Raw genomic sequence first — 17,206 nt, forward strand, 5'->3', positions numbered from 1 at the left:
ACCATAACATTTCATATTCATTTCAGATATACTTAAAGTATCTGCAATATTCAATTTTCACACTTTTATACTCGAAATTATTTTAATTTTATTAATTAGTTAGTCACCGGATACATATTAATAAAAAAAAACAAACTAAAACACTACACTATCCGCTTTCAGTTTCGTTAACGATTTATTGTAAACAAAAAAATCCAAACTTATGGTAAAATGTCACCTACCTTCTTAGATATTTTCTTGAACAGTTACAGTTGCTGGCTTTTGATGGTGCGCGCAATGGAATTTGAAGGGAGTGAGTTGTTTTAAACAATTTCAATATTTGTCTTAAAATAAATAAAATTTACAAGGTGCCATAATCGATTTCTTCCTTCAACAAGGTTGAAGTAATTTTTAACGATTTCTTCCTTCAACAAAATTGAAGTACCGTCAATTAACACTAGATTTCCTTTGACGCTAACCGTAAGAGTAAGAAGAGATAGAGAGAGGCCCATGACGACGATAATGATGATAAACGATCCATGATCATAATATAAATCTTTGAAAGTATTTGTAACAGAAAAGGGAAAAAATGTTGTGCAGTTGTCACAAATAACAGCAACGATGAGAACAACAACAGTAGCAGCAGCAGCAGCACCTTAACAAAGAAGTAGAAGAAGAAGAAGCCCTAGCACTGGCGGGTAGTAAATCACTTATGTATTATATATGTATAGTTAGTTAGTTGTTTGGTAGGTAAAATAAACAATAAATAAATAAATTCAGTCATGGTGATTGGAGACGCTATTGGTGAGTGGGCTGGCCTTCCTAAGGGCGTGCGCGATTCTGCCTTTAGCGGACAGCTGACTAGAATCACCAGGAACTGCTCTGCGAATCACCCGAGGCACTATCAGGATCGCTATCACCGCTACAATATGAAGGCACAGGTGCATATGTCTAAAACATAAATTTAATTAAAATAATATAGACGAATTGACCTAAAAAGGAACGTTTTTTGGTATCTTACTAAATTTTAATTGTAAAGGAAAAACTTTTGAGTGTTTCATTCCCACCAGCCAGTAATACTGGTGGGCGGGCAGTTCCTCCGGATTACGCCGGAAGGTAGGGCGGAAGGCCCTCTTCAGCCTCCTTTCAGGAATCGTGGAAATGGGTGGGTGGTGGTTCGGGTGAGAAAGATAGAGACGGACGAAATGAAGACAGAAATTTTATTTGTGGAGTATTACTGCCCCAGCATTTGTCTAAGTGATCCAAGGAAACCACAGAAAAACTTGGACCAAGGCAGACAGACACGGAATTAAACCGGTGTCTTCCCGAATGCTAAGCAATGCCCTAAACCAGTGGTGTTGTCGAGCCGGAACGCTCCAGAACGTCGTTACTTTTTGGACAGGAACGCGTTCCGGAACTAAAGATGATTTCTGATAACGAGGATTGGCTGACGAATTGAAAAAAAAATTAAAAAGAATTTCTAATTTTTGACGAATTTTTATATGTATTATTATAAACAAGGGTTTGAACCGAACCCCGAACCGGAACGAACCGGCTTGTTTTTCCGAACCGTGAACAGGGCCGATCCTGGCGACGGGCGAAAATTGGGGGAAATCCCCCCCGTCGTCGTCAAATTTGGAACATGAGACCGCACAGAGCGGCCGCTTATCCAGGATCGGCCCTGTCTATATAATTATATATACGCGTTCCGGAAAAAAAATTAGCACAACACCACTGACCTAAACTTCTGGGGCCTAGAAATGTAGACTATGCTGCTCGGTATTGGTGTAAAGGACCCCGTTAGATCCTTACGGAAAATGGCCCTCTGTTGAATTTCTTGAAACTTTGGATTCTGGCAGTTCTCGACATGCAGATCAAAAGTTTCATTGGGCGCTAAGATGTAAAAAACTCATCTTTTTGAGATATGGTCCAAATGTACATGGAAGTACAGGAAAATTCAATTCCGGCCCTGGTAAAGAAATATGACCCGCAACGTCACACTCAATCGGCTGGAAATTACCAGCATCAGTGTAGCAACTGTGTTGTATTGTTTTGCTTACATATTGTTTTTTGTTAGATAAGATTAAGAGTGGTTCAGGGTGTTCGTCGTACAAATGGCGCGGTTGTACCACAGATGGCGTTTAGGCGCTGAGTTAAGACAGCAGGTAAAGTTGGTCTGCGTCCTGTCGAAACTGTCTGCGACGCGCTGATGAGATCCAACATGTACGAAATCGCGATCCGCGTCTACAGTTTCGACAGAATACTGATCATTTCGAAATTTTTTGTTCGAGTTTGTCTTCTGTTAATGTATATAGACGATAACAACACAATTAAACTTCCTTGTGTTGTTCATTATTGCTGTACTGACACTGAGTTCAACAATTGCGCCGCACCGTTTAAAAGTTATATGAAAAATTTTCTTGACCGTGAAAATAGAAGGTAACGATGATATGGAAACGCAGCGAGATTCTATAGGGTTGTTCGGAAAGTCATTTCGTTTTTTCCCGACAGAGGATTTAATTGTATTCTTTTGCACCCAACTTCACATTTAAGCCGTATAATTTTTATATGCTTTGAGAGCTCATATACCATATAGCTACACCCACCATATTCTCCAGACCTGGCACCATAGGATTATTATTTTTTCCGGTCACTCCAAAATGTTTTAGACGGTAAAACCTTCACCTCAAATGAGGAGGTCAAAAACCTCGATCATTTTTTTGCCAGCAAAGACCAAAAATTTTATGAGCGTGGAATTATGCTACTACCAGAAAGATGGCAAAAGGTGTTGGACCAGAACGGTCAATATATAATTTAATAAAGTATTTGTTTATTATACGAAAACTGTCTTTCATTTCCACAAAAAAAAAAAACGAAATGACTTTGCGAACAACCCTATAGTTCATTATTCGGTCGACCAAACGCGCCGTTGTGAAAACACGTCTTGTTGACCGACGAGCGTTTATATGTAAGCGTTTAAACGCGCGTCATCAGCTCCGTGTGAAACGGCACTTATTGATTTTTAATACATTTAGTGCGCCCATAGACAATTTTTATAAGATTCAAAAAATGTTGATGTACTTACAGGTAGAGCCGAACACTGGGCCAAAAATCAAGTAGTACAAAAGTAAACGTAATATAAGCCATAACTAAACGGGTTAAAATGCATGTGGCAATGTCATAGATCAACTTCAGTTCTGCATTGCCCGTAAAGTAATCCCTTACTGTTCTCCTCATCTGCAACAACCAACAAAAAAATAAATAATTTTATGCCAACTATCAAAATATGTAGTACGAAAATAGAAGAAATTTTTATTAACGATTACGTACCGTTCTGGCAGCTATTGTAAAAATGGCTCCGTTTGCAAAAGTTAAATAGTAACCTGGATAAAATCCGTGCCACAGGGCGGATAAGGCATACGTTAGAACGATAGGGTAATTTTGTACTCTCTCATACACCACCATACGTAACCATTTATTGGTTCCCATGTTCCAAGCTTCTATGCTTTCACGCAAGTTTGAACCAAACTGAAACAAATAAATATTATCCTGGTTAATCTAAAAATTATGATAAATCAGTAACGTTTTATGGTCCGTTTGTTGAACCAAACGCCATTCCGGGCTCCATATATGAACCATCGAAAATATCAGGTAATTTCCATGGGTTCAACAGACCACAACGAGACGCAGAAAGACAGGACGGAATATATACCATTTGATGAAGTTATCGTCTAACGAAATGTCTTTCTTGTGAAGCTTCACGTCTGTACTAAGTACATTTTACTTTGGTATAAAATCATGAGAGATGGACATACCCGACTGGAAATTAGTTCAGAGAACCTGGATTATGATCACATGTGGATTAGATTTTCCGTAATACGGGCATCTGACCAGTTTCTGATCAGAGTACAGTACTCTATCCGTTGATCCACCCATCTGATCAGAGTACAGTACCTACTCCATTCCTTGATCTGGTCATCCGATCAGAAATTGACAGTAGAGTATCCTATCACTTAATCCAGTCACCTGACCAATTTCTTATCACTACTATATTTAATTTAAAAACATATTTGGCTAAACATTATATTGCACCCTTTTGTACCCGACTGGAAATTAGTTCAGAGAACCCGGATTATGATCAGATGCGGATTAGATTTTCCGTAATACGGGCATCTGATCAGTTTCTGATCAGAGTACAGTACTCCATTCCTTGATCTGGTCACCCGATCAGAAATTGATCAACGCATACTACAACATCCCACATCCTTTACTATCTGTAAACAGTAATCTAGTCTATATTTACCTCTACTCCTCTTAACTCCTATTTCTACTTCTAATATGTCTCTGACTATCTCTTCAATACAGCCAATCTATACCTAAAATATTCTGTTTCTATATAAAAAAAACACAAACTCCCAAATAACTGAGATTAACAAGAACAAATACAACTTTATTGGTGAAATTGATTTTAATGTTTGAAATCATTACTACATTTCGGTTTCTGGACTGATTTGCATACAATTTAATCACATGGCATTAAATTTAATGACATGTGGGAGGTATCCTCACTTTACTGTTAACAGCAACGAAATCAATGTGCCCCTCAATCTTGCTCCAATCAACCCCATACTTAACAGTATTTCCGTATTTGTATGCTTTCTTGAAATACACCTTGCCGTCCAAATGCTTATGCTGAACCTTTTCAATAAACTCGTATTCGTATGCACCCTCGAATTTTTCCAGTTGATTGTGATTCCTAATTTCTTCGGTTGTCAATAAGACACAATTCCAAGGCGACCATTCCTTGTCTTTCTCCCAACGTGCCAGCCGAAGGGCATGGATATCGTCACATTCACTGAGCGCTGAGTGTCCGTGCCATATGTGATCCACGATGTACTGGATGTCTTCGTTGCCTAAGACGAAAGCCACAGATGATTGAGCTCCTTTTCTTCTTTCTTCTCTTCTGATGCACTTCAGGATGTAGGCGTATGGGGCCATGTTGATTGGCGGTTGTTGCACCTTGTCAATCCATATGCACGAGTTGCAGATACGGAGGAGTTTGGTACGGGAATCGATCGGGAATTCGTTGTGGCTTTTCAGTTTCTGGCATCTCTGACAGAGGAATAAATCCTGGTGCATCACCTTTTCTTTAACTCTCACCAAGCGGTTTGTTATACCCTCGTTGCATTCACGTTGGTTTAAGTGTTTCATGAGGAGATGTTCAATTCTTTTTTGGAGCATTTCCAGTTGTTTATATTCAAATCCTCGAGAAATCAATACGCAACATCGATCTATCAGTTCAACTATTTCGTTTGACAGTTGGCAGTTATGATCCTGGTCTTGTAGTTGCTTTTTGACGTTGAATAAGGCGTTCAGGCGACGTTCCTTGCACAAATCATGGTCACGAAGTGTTCGGAACAGATCATGGTACTGACGAGCTTTCTGGGTTTCTAAGGTATCCATTTGCACATAGAGATTCCTGTAGTTGCTATTCCATTCCAAAGGTGTCCCTATTGTTAGGAAAAATTCCTCTTCTTTTTTCATTTCATAATCTTCTTTCATCTTTTGCCTCTGTTTGTCAATTGTGTTTAACAATTGGATTTCTTTCTCGAGAAGTATGTAGAATTCAGATATTTTTGCTGGGCCCGAAAAATTTTCACAAATTTTTCGTATTTCTGCCAATTTCCACCTAACAGACAAAAGTCCATATAGGAACATATATAAAAGAAGCTGCGATAATCAAATAAACGGAAAAATAGATAGACTCATTCTAATATACAACGGCGGGCTGAAAAGTTCGTAAACTGACCCATATATGGCTCTACTACTATCAAATCCATATGATTTTTAGTTAGCCCTAACCTTCAAAAGACACGTGTATAAATTTCACAGCTGTTGCACTATTGGTATCTGAGTTATAGCATTTTTGGTGAAAGAACTTTTGTTGTTTGAAAAAGAAAGTGCTGTTTCATTAAGACAATGCACCGTGTCACAAATCAATGAAATCGATGGCAAAATTCCATGAATTGGGCTTCGAATTGCTTCCGCATCTACTGTATTCTCCGGATCTGCCCCCCAGCGCCTTTTTTCTGTTCTCAGACCTCAAAAAGGTGCTCGCTGGATTGAAATTTCGCGCCGATGAAGAGGTAACTGCCGAAACTGAAGCCTATTTTGAGGCTAAAGACAAATCGTATTAAAAATTGTATGACCGCTATAATCGTTGTATCGCCTTCGAAGGGAACTATATTGAATAATAAAATCAAATTCTATCGAAAAAAATAATTTTTTGTATGCTAGCCTACGAACTTTTCAGCTCGCCTGTTCCATGGCAAAAAATCACTGAGGACATGTATTTACACCACTTATTATATGAGCAGTATTAACGCGAGATTATCAGCCAGTTAAATTGGTCCCTCATTTTTTACCTACTTTTTATAACCGGAAATTTGCTTGAGAAAATTTTAGGATTAATTTTCTTTTTTTCTCTGAATTAAGTAGACTAACATTTTGCAGTGAGTTTTTTCGTTAATTTTGCGGAATAAAAAGCATGACTTTTTAATAAAATACATGGAAATTGCGGTAGGATGATTATAAAAAAACATTGTAATAATTTCGAAGAAAAACGAACAATTTATTTTCACAAGATATAATGTTTTCTTTAATATTCTCGGAAACTTGAGGACGGTTTTATATAACGCCCACTCACTGAAAACAGTTGTTTAGCGTGAAAGAAGATGAAAAGCTAAAGCAACTTGAGAATTCCATCTACATTTATTGCATTTTTCTAGTTGTATGCTTTTCGACTGCAGTACTCTCTGAACGTTGACATTCACGTTTCTTGGAAATGAAAAATGATGCATAAACTCTAGGGTGAACTACTTGGATAAAATAAAAAAATAAAAATCCCTAAGCTAATTTTTTATCTCAAATTTTGGTTTAAAATAGTATAGACAAATTCGGTTTAATCGTAACCTATAATTGTATATTACAAATGAGTCGAATGAGCTGTTATCATTATCATCACTTGCTTGGATGGGTTCATACAAACTATGTAAATGACGTAAACGCAATCTCTCAATAATTTTACAGTATACTATGTTACCTACCTGTGAACCATAGCATGCAACATACGAAAATCTTCTTTCGTTCTTGGAAACACTTTGGCAATTAATTCTCGCCTTCTCCTTTCCGCATCTTCCCTTATCAGAAACTCCTCATACTCTTTTTCCAGACGAATCCGTTTCTTATATTCATCAGAGAGAGCTCGGAGTGCTTTTCTCATTTTCCAAGCCCTAAAATATCTCTGTATTCTCCGAATTTTTTCTGGTAAATCGATTCTTTTCTCGCGTTCCTCAGCGGTTTCATATGGACCGGCCTGCATTATCTTATCGTTTACATTTGGAATCCAAGTGTTCTCATTAGCCATCTGTTGGGCTCTTTCGTAATGGGCATCGTACATCCTGCTCCTGTAGAAATAGGTCTGAGTGTCCCTATGGTTCTTCATCCACGGGGGCACTTTTGGTTTGGGCGGGCCAGTTTGAGAATAACCATTGTGGTATTCTAAATGAGTTTGGGTATTGACGAACCCTCCAAGGAACGGTTTCTTTATGCGCCTGTCTTCAATTTCGACAATAAGCTCTCTGTATTTTTCTGGATAACATGGATCTTCTACTCTGACAGTTATAACATCCACAGGAACCAAATCTTTATACGCATTCTCGGCTAAAATCTTCCGGTCTGGATCTGTAGATAGTAGAAACAATTCCACTTTACCATAAAGTTCTACGTCAAAGGTGTAGAGCGGTTTCTCATCGGATATGTCATTTTCGTCGCTGTCCAATATCTTGAGTATCAACGGTGGCACGGAAAACACTCTACCCAAGATCACTTTAACATTAGCGATTGTTAATTTTGACGAGTACGACTGGGTGAAGAAGTTGTCATCCACTGTAGTAAATTTGACCGTTATCATGTCCAAACTTTCGTCTTCTATGCTGTATTCCAGGGACTCAGTGGAGTGGAACACTACTCTGCACATTTTGTCCAATTCTCTCCGCAATTTAAAATCTGTCCGAATCTCGTTCATGGTGAGACTTTTAATAATTAATAAATCACAAGATTTCAGAGTATCCTCAACGAGAGTGTCATAGAAATGTCAGCGAAAACGTCGCTAAGCGATATTTATACCGTTATGGCTGCGAGAATCGATATTCTTGTTATTCACGTTATAGTAACGACTGGACTGATACGAACTGAACGAAATTAAAGTATCGTAAATCAGCCAAAACTGGAACGAGCTTGATCAATATTAAAGTATGCATCTGGTTGGGAAATTAGGGAATTAAAACGGGAAATTTCAGACTTCGTTACATCAAAGAACTTCTAGAAAGCTCTACCTAGGGTTGTACATTTTTCAACAAATTTGAAACGTTCTGAAAAGTTTATTCATGAAGACCCTATACTCCGACTATTATCTTTATTATTATCACGCATTCGTTGAGTTAAAGCAATTGCAAAACTCTTGACGGTTCCAAATTGGTTGAAAACGTTTTCATTTATTTCATTTAAATATTAATGTGAAAATTAATTTTCAATTTTTTACCCAACATAAATTACCGCAAGTTAAGACAACAGCAACAAATTTTTCCTCATTAACTTGAGGTAACTTTCAAATGGGTAAAAAATTGAAAATGAATTTTCACATTAATATTTGATATTAACCATCATTAAATATCAACGTGTTTCACATAATAATAATTTATTCAAAAATAAGTTGGCGTAGCAATTTTTGCAAATAAATTCATATAAAATTTCTTTCATAACACAATAGGAAGGGAGTTACACAAGGATGCACACTGTCACCACTACTTTTTAATCCATACATATTCGGAGATGCTAATCTTATTGAATACATAACCCTACCTAGGTTATCTATTGTAATGTTCGTAGGTTTAACAAAATTAACTTCTAATACTGATAACCACAAAAACTATTTATTTACGCTAATTATTGAATTTAAAAACACTATTAAATTATTACTAAAGTTAGGTTATGAATTATTCTATTTATTTACACTACTGTTGATATATCACTATTCACGGCGCTATTTATTTCTGGATTCACTTCTGCAACGATCAATTTATTTCTACTTCTCTAGGCGATCGTCTCTTCTTTTAAATACTCTTTTGTCTACTTTCTTGAATCTTCTGGAAACATCCGGATTAGTTTATTTTTTCTTTGAACTGTTTAACTGCTTTCCCAGAACGCAGTTACGACACACAAGATTACAAATACGACGCATATGAAGAAAGGCGCCCGCGGCTAGTCGATAAGCCGTTCACCCACACGTGTTCCCGATCGCACACAAACACACTCGTGCTCGCTGCAGTATACACATATATAGAGACAAAAGATTTTGCATGGATAGATTTACAGATGATATAGTGGTGTTAGCATCCAGCAAGGAAGAGTTGGAGATAGCGATATTGACGACAGATTATAGTATGCAAAGAGCCGTATATAAGAAAAGGAGCAAAAAATTAGAAGAAGTTACTGAGTTTTGATATCTAGAAAGTCAAAACAAAAAGAAATCACCTTTATGTTCGCATACAGCGTATGATGAAAATATTGTGGATATTAGGGAAGATTAGTAATGTGGAGGTGCTAGAAAGGGTAGGAGAGCAGACAATGCTATGGAAGTCGAAAGCAAATAGGCGAGATAGGTTGGTAGGACATCTCAGGTATAAAGAGCTAGTGAGAGACATACTAAATACAGGAGCAGAGGTAGAGTTAGAATAGATTACTGTTCATAAATGGTTAGGGTTGTGGGATGTTCTAGTTTTAGAGAAATGCGAAGATTAGCTCAGGATAGGAAGGAGTGGAGATGGCGTGTAAAGATTATCGAAGTATGGAAAAAGTGAAGGTCCAACTAGTCTTAGGATTGACTACCCATTTCGATCAATGGGTCATTTTCCATTCCATTTTATTTTCACTTTTTCAAAATGACCTTTTGGCCGAAACATACGTTAGATTTAACATTAAACCCCCACGAGCGTCTTATTATTCTTCTTAATTATTTATTAATACCTAATATTACAGTAGGTACACTGAAATTCGAGTTACAGAGATTCGACTGCATGATACATACACACACTACCCTTATAGTCGATGTCGACTATCAGTATCAGAAACAAAGGCTGCTATCCTGAGGCTATTAATATCAAAGAGGTAAGCGCGTATAAAAATAAATCGCACCGAATGCATTCATGAGGAGCTACTTGTAACAGTGGCGGTGGGCCAAAAATAATGAACTTTTATAAAAGCAAAACAATGACGATGAGCCGGAACTGACAATGATAATCAGATAGAAAAGTATGTACAAGTTTGAGTTGGATAAGTAGGTGTACAATTGTGACATACAAACTCAGGGACGGTCACCAAACTCTCATACTAATGAATAAATAAATATTATTATACATGTAACGTTGTTTTCAAATTAGTCCACTGTTACACTGATTAATTAAGTTAATTGATAAAAACAGGATTCAGAAGTAATAGTTTAGGTGTGAAAAACGTATAGATTGTTTATTTATGAAAGATTCAATCAACGCTTAATCTTCTGGTTGAGTTTTACTGTAGTGCGATTTAAAAATTTGACATTGAACTGACGATCAGCGGTTCAAACTACATTACAATATGACAAGTGTTGGAAATGCTCCAACTTGTCAATCTCAAAGCATCTACGTACTTGAAGAAATTTATTTGTATGAGCAATTAATGAAAATCACCGTTACAAGTACCGTTTTCAATTAGGGGTAATAAATCATAAATGCAAACTTTATTAAACACTCTTCAAACACACCATACTTTTAGATTTTTCTTGTTAGGTAGAAAATTGGCTTTATTTAAGAAAGCAAACATAAATCGATCTGCACGTGCAAGAAAATATAAAAGATAAAAACTAATTTTTTCTTACAGACAGATACTTAATTATCCCATTCTAACTTAAAAAAAAAACACTTTAAAATACAAACTCGAAATTTCGAATTGAGTATTAATTTACCTATCAGTATCGGCTTTCACGGATGTAATCAATGGTATCGTAGAATTATGATTCGGGTTAAAGAATCGTGGTCTAAATAAACTGTTAGGTTCAGACGTTCCGTTGGTAAATGTGACTGAAATCTCCAGCGCTCATGTTTACTTGCAAACTCTAAAAAGATACGTGGACAGCGAAGCAAAAAGGAAAGGCTAGCAGACATATTAGAACCAGAAACAGGAGTAAAGAGAAGCAAATGAAGATCTAGATTACTGTTCGCAATATTAAGAATGCGGAATATGGCCTAATGAGTATTGAAACCGGAATGTCATAACAAATGTTGTGAAGTGTCACAAACGGCGTGGTGAATGCCATCTGCGGATCACTCAGTCCAACAAGGTCCATTTACGTTGACGGATGGTTATTGAATATACTGAATGCCACTATATATCCACTGAACCACAGATGGCGTTCACTACGCTGTTTGTGGTACTTTATAAAACGCCGTCTCTAGGTAGCAGGTAGAGTTGGCCTGTGCTCTCTATACTCCTAGCTTCGCTTTCTAGCGCGAGTGTCCACCTATTACATCAGAGGTAGACCACCTATTCCGACAGTCCCCCCCACAACACTCCCTGAGCCCTACGCCTAACCATTTTTCCTTCTCAACCCTCTCCCCAATCCCAACCTTCCAATATCTTCCCGGGGATGAGTTACCCTCAGGGTTTATATCCCCACTCGAGGAGGGGTCTTAGTCGGTAAAAATCCGACACTACCTACCTTCCTTCAGAGGGTGTCTTCTGTAGATTTCCCCTCCTCGAGAGTAATATAAGCAATAAAAAATCTGTGTCCTCTATTCTCGCTTCACTCTTTAGCGCGAGTGTCCACCCATCAGTTTAGAGGTGGACCACCTACTTCGACGGTTTCCCTCCCCAATACTCCCTTCTCCCCCACGCTTAATCCTTTTTCTCATCTCAATCCTCTTCTCAATCCCAACCTACCATTTTCTTCCCGGGGATGAGTAACCCTCAAGGTTTATCTCCCCACTCAAGGAGGGGTTTTAGTCAGTAAAAATCCGAAACTACCTCACCTCAGGAGGTGTCTTTTGAAGATTTCCCCTCTTCAAAAATAATCTAAACAAAAAAAACAGGCCTTAGATCGAGTCCGGCACGAAGGTCTCATTTCCAAACTCATTGCCCTCAAAACTCCACACGTCCTTATCAGGGTTATTAGATCCTTTCTTTCTTTGTTGGTTCTGCTTTATCCACCAGCAAACCCGTCACGGCTGGCGTCCCCCAAGGTTCCACGCTGTCGCTCCTTCTATTTAATTTCTTCTGTGCAGGCTTACCGTCTCACCCTTCAATTCTCATTTCCCTTTACGCCGATGATATTACCCTCAAAAATTCCATCAAAACAATCATACGGAGCTCCTCAAATATTAACACATTTCTGCCCCTGCTCCCCATCTGGTATCGCAAATGGAAACTTATTTGACCATTAACGAGACCAAGTCGGAAACTATCTTCTTCTCCCACAGGATCTGAAAGCCTCCCACAATCACCGCTAACAACCAACCCATTAAATGGAGCAACTCCTTCAGTTATCCCGGCGTTGTTTTTAATAGAGGATTCACATGGCGAAAACACATCCTTGCCACCCGTGCCAATACCCTAGGCGCCTTTCTCTCCCTGAAATTCTTCTTCCAAAACAGCTCCATCTCACATCACAAAAATCCATGCGTTCAACGCAATTATTAGAAGCATTTGATTTTACTACATTCCAATCTGGGGATGCACTGACCCCGCCGCCTATAAATTGTTCAAGGCACTTACATGCGGATTCTTCGTTCCGTATTCAACTACCCATGGTTCATCAGAAACACACAATTTCTGAAAGAAACTGGTCTATCTTCTCTCCCCTGTCAAGTCACACAAACCCCTCTATTTCGATATTTTTCGATTTTGCCCCTAAACCAAACGATCGTTTCAGAAAGCTATGCCACCTTTTCTCTTGAGTTGCTCACCCTTTGCTCAACTCTAGTTTCGCTCTTTAACGCGAGTGCCCACCCAACTCACTGGGGTGGGACACCGGTTTTTCACCCACACTATTCCTTTCCCCAAAACTCTCCCTCTCCTTACTCAATCCACTCCTCTCTCTCTCAATAAACCTTCCTGGGATGCGCAACCGTCTGGTTGAATTATCTACTCGAGGAGGGGTTTTAGTAGGTGGGCGCTTCGGCGAATTCGACACTACCCTCCTCCAGGGGATGTCTTTTTAAGATTTCCCCTCCTCGAGGAAAAACTGAACAAAAAGTCTGTGTCCTGTCAAAACTGATGAGATCCAACAAGATCAAAATCGTGATCCACGTCTAGCAGTTTCGACAGAACACTGACTACCATGAACTTTTTTTCGAGTGTTATGAGTTACTATTTATATATTAATTTTTTTTCTTGGTGTGCTTTACTCCCACCAGCTAATACTCGTTATTGGGTAGTCCCCCCAGCCTACATCCTAGTGTAAAATAGGAAGGTTGAAAGGCCCTTTCGGATAATAATTTAGGTGTCGTGGGAATGGATGGGTGGCAATTACGGAGAGAATATGAAACGGACAAAGTAAAGACAAGGAAAGTGGAAGAATGTACATATGTTGAATGTTACTATCTCAAAACCAATCAATAGTATTAATTAAATTATTAGTCAATAAGAGGTTGATTAGTGTGTATCGTTTTTGTGAATAAGGTAAAATTATGGACTTATCTTCGCGGAAGTTTGATTTTCACTCTTAAGTCTTAATCCACTACGTAAGGACTCTAATCAAAAGTCCCTGTACGTAAAATTTTTATTCGGGGCACAACACTAAGCTATAATCTAAACCGCTGGATAATGCTACCGGATTACCCTATGTAAATAATATTATTCACCCGGCAGTTTCTAGCTTTATTTATTTTTTTATTGGTTACGTACTTAACAATACTGTAGCTTCAGTTTTTCATTGTGGGACCATCCTTCGTTCTAGGTTATTTCCAATTGGCCTACTTTTAAAATTGCCAATTTCAGGAAAATAAAAACACGTTACTCACCTTCATTCAGAGTGATAAAAGGTATTGAAAACGACCAATAAATAATACAACGATGCACATGACTTACCTCGAATTTCAATATATTGATGTTCGAGAATCGGTTCCATTTGAAAGCACCGTGCTCGTCGTACCCGTTGAAGCCCAACCCTGCATTATTACAGATCGCATCGGACAATAACCAGGCAAAGTAATACTTGAATCTGACCAGCATGGTGACCATGTGCAAATAAACAAACTTGTACGTAAGACTTTTGTTCTCGAAATCGTCATCTTTTAAACTGGCAATGGGAAACATCGGGGTGAACTTTATGTATATGAAGGCGCATATCAAAGACAAAATTGCCTTCTGGAAACAAACTTTTATGGGTGACGGCTCGATTACTACAGTTTTGTCCTGGTTCTTCTTATCAATTGTGCCCTACAACAAGAAAATTTGTTTTAATTAAATTTATAATGCCGCTGGCGATCGATACCGGCGATATTTTTTATGTACCCGAAAACTGACAACTGCGGGTCGTAAATCATCTATCTATCATTCCGTAACCTTACATAAGTTATGACTAATGACAGTTGATACAAACAATTACTAAGGGAAAGAAGTAAACAGCGAATTGGGATCCGTCAAATGGGCATACACCATCTGGTGGCAAAATTTATAACTCGAATGAGGGAAAAATTACATAGGAACTGTGCACGCAAATTGTAAAATTGTTTATTAAAACAATAAAACACGTTAAAAAAGTAAAATTTTTTTTGATGATGGAATCGACGAAGTTTTCTTCTAAAGTTAAATCAAATAAAAAGTTAATATGTTCAGTGAAAAGCTGCAATAACACTTCAGACATAGATCTTCACTCTTCACCTACATTAACTACTTTCCAATAAAAACTAACCGTTTTATATATGTAAAAAATATATACGGAAAATTAGAGAAAAAAGTAAACTAATAGAAGCTTGGATGAAAGCAGTAGGTATCAAAGAAGTGAATTCCGGAATAAAAATTTGTTCACGTCATTTTAATGCACATGATTATATTTCAGCAAGTATTTACCATCAGCCATAACCTTAATATTTAAAACTAGAATCATACTAAAATTATAAAGTGAGAAATTATTTATTCCTGTGTAATTGATTTAACACAATTCTAATGATACGATATAAGTATTTTGAGGTTAAGAACCTACCTGCTGCAATACAACAAAGTTGCAATAATGTGTTTGCAACGTTCTCTTAAATCGGCTTTGCACGTGCAAGTCATTGATATGATATTGCTTAAATCACCCAGAATCACCTCACCAATTATATAACGTGAATCACTTTTTAAATCCGAAGTTTGTAAAAAGTAGGCAGTAAACTTGACGGAATTTGAAGGCTAGCTTCCGGATTTGTTATTTCCGAATTTTATAATGTGATTGGCATTAAAAACACGCTCACCTTCAACGAAATTTCCTTTCCGAGGCTTTGTGTCAGCCCAATCACATATTGTGTCAATACTTATCATTTTATCGTAATTTAAAAACTTGGAAATTGCACGGTACACAATAGGAACTACGATAAATTTTCCCTAATCGGCGCCATGTTTTTAGGCTCCTCCCATTTGACGGATCCCAATAAATCCACATAGTACATTTCTGTGTTATATAAATTATGTATATATACATATATTTAGAGTACCAATCAATAGACATATAAAAAATATATTACATTTTTATGCCATTGTGATGGTCTATTTATAATTGAAATTAAGGACTTACATTGGATGTTACCGTCATGAAGCTCTTGCCATCAATAAAGTCCATGTAGTCTCTATAAAATATGGCAGGGCCAGCCATCAAGGCGGGGAAGTTTAGGGAGTAACTGAAATACTCGAGGGCTGTGGGCATACGACGCACTGCGTAATACTTTTGATTTTTTGACAAGTCCACTTCCTTCCGCGTAAGACCATCGTGTATATTGAATGCCAAACTGGTTACCTTCTGCGTTATTACCATTAACGGACCTGAAATAGAAAGACCTGTTAAAGGATTACAAGTTTTGCAAAACTCTCATATTGTTGTCATAAATAATATAATCAACCATTAATGATAAAGGAAATCCTTGTCAAATAAATATTATATACTCGTATATACTACAAACATTATGGGCATTATCAACCAAAAGAGAAAAATTTTAAAAACCGAAAACTACCGAGTTCAGACTAATAATTCTGTGAACAATTTTTCGGATAACATTCAATTATCCTGAAGCCTTTATGGTTTTTGTTATTTCTAAATTTTGTGTTTCAATAACTACCTACACAGCTTATAAAGTTAACCATCTGCAGGATTTTGTCTAAAAATGATCTGTAGTACTGTTTCTTAATGGTAATACCAAATTCAGGTTCATTTTTAGGTTTGACATTATTATCCTGCGGCATAATAGCGGGCAAGGATATGGGAGGATAGAAAAAGCACCTGCTCGATGGGGGCACATGGGGACCAATTCCAAAGAAAAACAATTACAGACTTTTTTTAAACAGGTATCACAGACGTATTGCAAATGTCAAATACAGCTGCTGGAATTTGTGTTATCTAAAAACTTTGTTGTTTCAATTTGATCCCTAAAAGGTTATGATTGGTACCTCTAACCTTTGCGATTAGTGGGCTAATTAGGAAAAGTATCAGTAAAATAGAATAAAAAATCATGATAAGGTTATTGTGCGAAACATGGACGGTGGGCGCGGCGAAAAAATTAAATTTAGAAGCGTTCCAAATGTGGTGTTACAGACGAATTATGAGGATACCGTGGATAGAGATGAATACGAGAACAGAGAATTCTATGGAAGTCAATAGGAAATATGCGGGATAGATTGGTAGGACATCTCAGATATGAAGCAGAAACAGGAGTTAAGAGGAGTAGAAGTGGACCTAGATGAGATTACTATTCACAAATAGCTAAGGATGTGGGATGTTTTAGTGCTTCCATTTTATAAAAAATAATAGAACCACAATTGTTTCGCTAACACAATAGCTTTTTCAAGTGGAGTGTTACAGTAAATATTTTACAGAATTAACTTATATATACCTTAACTAAAAGTGGTGTGGGGGTTACATTAGAATAAATTTAACAAGGGT

At 37.5% G+C, this 17,206-nt stretch overlaps 2 protein-coding genes across 3 annotated transcripts in view; both read right to left on the minus strand.

Annotated features, from left to right (window-relative positions):
• Window positions 1-671: 671 nt before the first annotated feature.
• The window catches only part of LOC108738883 (lysophospholipid acyltransferase 2), a 59,769-nt gene continuing 43,234 nt past the window's right edge, over window positions 672-17,206 (minus strand). Inside the window, exons 6-9 of one of the 2 annotated variants that reach the window (XM_025980335.1) lie at window positions 14,161-14,511; window positions 3,310-3,507; window positions 3,065-3,216; window positions 672-930 (exon numbers count right to left, since the gene is read on the minus strand). In XM_025980335.1, the coding sequence (XP_025836120.1) occupies window positions 756-930; window positions 3,065-3,216; window positions 3,310-3,507; window positions 14,161-14,511 (876 nt within the window). In that variant the 3' untranslated portion in view covers window positions 672-755. The remainder of the gene's footprint in view (window positions 931-3,064; window positions 3,217-3,309; window positions 3,508-14,160; window positions 14,512-17,206) is intronic. The other variant, XM_025980336.1, reaches the window with a different exon arrangement.
• Window positions 4,289-8,926, minus strand: LOC108738886 (IQ and ubiquitin-like domain-containing protein). The gene is made up of 2 exons (XM_018472495.2): window positions 7,086-8,926; window positions 4,289-5,668 (listed from the first exon to the last, which is right to left on the minus strand). The coding sequence occupies exons 1-2, from the start codon at window positions 8,063-8,065 to the stop codon at window positions 4,522-4,524; spliced, it is 2,127 nt and encodes a 708-aa protein (XP_018327997.1). The 5' UTR covers window positions 8,066-8,926; the 3' UTR covers window positions 4,289-4,521.

This window comes from Agrilus planipennis, unplaced genomic scaffold (assembly GCF_000699045.2).
Source record: "Agrilus planipennis isolate EAB-ADULT unplaced genomic scaffold, Apla_2.0 scaffold210, whole genome shotgun sequence".
Classification (NCBI taxonomy): Eukaryota; Metazoa; Arthropoda; class Insecta; order Coleoptera; family Buprestidae; genus Agrilus; species Agrilus planipennis.

Coding starts and splice junctions, on each gene's coding strand:
- LOC108738886 (XM_018472495.2), bottom strand. CDS start 8,065: ATGAACGAGATTCGGACAGATTTTAAATTGCGGAGAGAATTGGACAAA. Junction 5,669..7,085: donor TTGCATGCTATGGTTCACAG/GTAGGTAACATA, acceptor TTTGTCTGTTAG/GTGGAAATTGGCAGAAATAC.